Source organism: Lactuca serriola, chromosome 4, assembly GCF_051521515.1.
Source record: "Lactuca serriola cultivar US96UC23 chromosome 4, Lser_US96UC23_V15, whole genome shotgun sequence".
NCBI classification, from domain to species: domain Eukaryota; kingdom Viridiplantae; phylum Streptophyta; class Magnoliopsida; order Asterales; family Asteraceae; genus Lactuca; species Lactuca serriola.
The window spans coordinates 117,940,607-117,944,212 of NC_136411.1; the positions used below are offsets into that span (position 1 = coordinate 117,940,607).

Below are 3,606 nucleotides of genomic sequence, written 5' to 3' on the forward strand. Positions count from 1 at the left end.
CACTGGCGACCTCGAGCTCATCTCACCTCACCGAGACTGCAACGACTGATCAATTTTACAAGTCTTTGTTTAAGAGCCAACCATTTACGACTCCTCACGCTCACAAGAATATGATTTGGGGATCGTTACATTACGCCTATGTCAAAATTACAAGGAGATTAAGGGCTTTGTGACTTATCCATGTCGCCATCTATGAACTAGTGAAGCCCTATATAGGTCTGATTCAAGCATCGTTTAAGGTATAGGTAGCCTATCCACCTCCACAAATCAACATGCAAGTTTTCTTCACTGTTACTCCTATCAGGTAAGTTGATGGTCGCTCATTCTCGACCATCTGTATTCTCTCTCTCTCTCTCTCTCACTCTCTCGATATTTATTCTCTATTCTCCCTTTTCTGTTGATAAGACTTCAATTGATTCCATAAATTAGAGGTCCACTGGAAGTCGATCTTATTTCCTAGAGATATGATGACAGGTATCAAGAAAAAAGATGGGACGAAACAACCAACATCTGATGTTGAAAGGTTGTATTCATTTTTTGACGTTTCTCTGCTATCTTTGTTCTTATACACTATGTTTCATCCTCAGCTACTTCTTATGAAAAAAGGAGGACGTGTGATTTATGGTGGAAAAGTAGGTGAGAGGTCAAACATTTTGATCAAGTACTTTGAGGTAAAAAAGAAATCCATCATTATGCTTCAAAAGGAACATTGTTTCCATGGTTTTACATTTTCTCTTTTTTCCTTACCAGAGTATAAATGGAATTACACTGATGCCAAGTGAATACAATACTACAAATTGGATGCTTGAAATGACTACACCTGCTGTTGAAGAAAGACTCGGGCAAGACTTTTCAGTGATTTATAAAAACTCTAAGCAATATAGGTAATTTTTTTAATTGATGTTGTGACTTGTGAGTACTCACTCTAAACAAAAGCTTGATATTTTTAACATCTTTCAATAGAGATATTGAAGCTTTGATTCAACAAACGAGTACTCCACAACCTGGCTCTAAACCTTTACACTTCTCTTCCACATACTCCCAAACCAGTTTCTCTCAATTCAGAACTTGCTTATGGAAGCAGGATCTTGTGTATTGGAGAAGCCCATAATACAATGCTGTGAGATTGTTCTTCACAACTATGTGTGCCTTGATTGTTGGTTCTGTATTTTGGGATGTCGGGTCAAAAAGGTAACATATCATCTGTTGATTGGTTTTGGGCATCACATTTCTTGTTAAATACATAAATGGTTAATTTGTTAATTCTGCAGAAACAGCAGCCAAAACTTAATGGTGGTAATGGGTGCTCTTTATACTGCTGTCATGTTTCTTGGTGTAAATAACTCTTCATCTGTGCAGCCAATGATCGCAATTGAAAGAACAGTTTTTTTTTATCGTGAGAGAGCAGCTGGAATGTATTCTGCAGCCCCTTATGCTATAGCACAGGTAAATAATTATGTTTATCTTTTTATTTTTTCAGTTTGTTTGTTTTTTCTTTCTACATGTGAGTTTTGAGTTTGATTTCTACTGTAGGGTCTTGTGGAGATCCCCTACATTGTGGCCTAGACAATATTATATGGCATCACTACATACTTCATGATCAACTTTCAGAGGACAATTGGTATGATTCGTTGATACTTATATATTTACCTTCTTTTGCTGTGAATAAAATACAATTCCAAATTACAAATTACAAATTACAGTGTTAGCTTCAATTATTGTTGTGGTTGGTGCAGGGAAGTTTTTTCTCTACCTTGCATTCATGTTTTTAGCTTTCACTTACTTTACCTTTTATGGAATGTTGGCTATTGGTCTTGCACCATCTCAACAAATGGCTGATGTTGTTTTTGATGCTTTTTACTCTTTATGGAACCTCCTTGCTGGTTTTCTTGTCCCAAAACCAGTAACTAACTTTTACCTAATACCAATGTTTTATTTATTTCTTTTTTTTTACTTTTTTTTGGTATGTAGTTAATACCCGGATGGTGGATCTGGTTCTACTACCTATGTCCAATTGCATGGACTTTGCAAGGTCTCATCGGGTCTCAACTTGTTGACGTGGAAGAACCTATCACAGGACCTGGAGGTTTCCAGGGTACAATGAAAGGCTATTTGAAAGAAGCACTTGGCATAGAATCCAACATGATTGTGCACCCAAACATTGAGGTTTTATCCCTTTCTATTTCATATATTCCAAAAATTTCTTCTATTTAATCAATTTTCAGCCCTGATATTACTTTTTTGATTTGTTTAGGTTTCTGATTTTGATTTCACCTCAGTCTGATGGTACTAACTGCAGTAACAATGGCTTTTACAGTCTCAACAATGGCTTCTTGGAAAAATGAGCCTCTAGGTTCCCTACCACAAGATCAGCCATGGCTTTTACAGTCTCAACAGTGTCACTCCCAATATGTGGCACAAGGACTATATTATCAAGATCAAAAAGTTCTTCAGGGACATGGGGTTCATTCTCAAACAGATCAAGACTTGCACCTGCTATCCGCCTTTCAACAAGGGCAGATACCAGTTCAGGTTCATCAATGTGTGGGCCCCTCTCTATGTTGATGAGAAAACCATTGGGACCCAGTGCATCGATGACTTGGCGATTGATGATGTGTCGGGTTTCTGCAGTTAGTGCACACGCCACAACAAGGATGTCACAGTGAGAAGCTGATTCAACTATACAGTGAGAAATCAATCTGATTTTGACTTCCTCTTGGCATCTTCAAGGGAAAATATCCTCTGGGACAACAAATGTAACCAGGGAATACTCGATTGTGTGCCTCTGTCGTTTCTAAATGCATGTTCTGAGAGGAATCTTCAAGAGCTCGAAGTCTTGAAGTCCAATTGAAACCTTTTTTTTCATGTTATATTAAAAATTTTAATTATCATTTTTTATTGACAGGCCTCTTATTGGTACCCCTTGTCCTCCAATCATACCAAGAAAAACTTGCAAGTTTTTTGGTCATCTGTTTATTGATAGGATTAAAATCAATCAACGTGAGATGGTATTCCCTATCTTTCTCTCTTATCAATATATGCATATGTATGTATGTATGTGATATTTATTGATTTTTCAGGAAGAAGCAGGAAGCTTGCTTGCCAGTTCAAGTTTTTTGGCCATCTATCTATTGATAGGATTAAAACTTGCAAGTCCTGACATAGTTTGTCTTCCTATTTCAACATCTATATATAAATTTTAATTCCCCTTTGTTTTTGTGAATTTTTTCTCTATATGTTCTGATTCTTGACCACATTATTCATATTCAGAGTGCTGCTTCCCTTTTTCTGCTTCAACATCCTTCTTCTTCTTATTTTCTTTTTCTGTTGAAGCAGAACCACCTTCCTCAGCAAAGTATAGTGGCGTCAGGGGAGGAAGATGCACCTGTGCTTCACCATGTGGAAGGGGCATCTGATTGTTGAGGCATGTATTGCAAGAAATTTGAGACTATACTAATGAAGAAGATCATACATAACTATTCAACTGCTATAACTTTCCCATATATTTTGAAAGGTCCGCATTCTAGAAACAACAAGACAAAAATTGAGTGTACTAATCTTGTTGTAATTTTGCTTGATAACCATTACCTTGAGGTATATAACTAC

General features: G+C 36.9%; 1 protein-coding gene across 1 annotated transcript; it reads left to right on the plus strand.

Annotated features, from left to right (window-relative positions):
- Positions 1–467: 467 nt before the first annotated feature.
- LOC145098763 (ABC transporter G family member 31-like) lies at positions 468–2,284 on the plus strand. Its single transcript, XM_079036370.1, has 7 exons — positions 468–671; positions 751–884; positions 1,272–1,446; positions 1,612–1,621; positions 1,737–1,903; positions 1,972–2,166; positions 2,255–2,284. The coding sequence occupies exons 1-7, from the start codon at positions 468–470 to the stop codon at positions 2,282–2,284; spliced, it is 915 nt and encodes a 304-aa protein (XP_078892496.1).
- Positions 2,285–3,606: the final 1,322 nt, after the last annotated feature.

What these genes read in the sequence shown, in the direction of transcription:
- LOC145098763 (XM_079036370.1), top strand. Translation starts at nt 468, where the DNA reads ATGACAGGTATCAAGAAAAAAGATGGGACGAAACAACCAACATCTGAT. An exon ending in TTTTGATCAAGTACTTTGAG is followed by an intron (nt 672 to 750) that starts GTAAAAAAGAAA and finishes TTTCCTTACCAG; the next exon opens with AGTATAAATGGAATTACACT. An exon ending in GTTTTCTTGTCCCAAAACCA is followed by an intron (nt 1,904 to 1,971) that starts GTAACTAACTTT and finishes TTTGGTATGTAG; the next exon opens with TTAATACCCGGATGGTGGAT.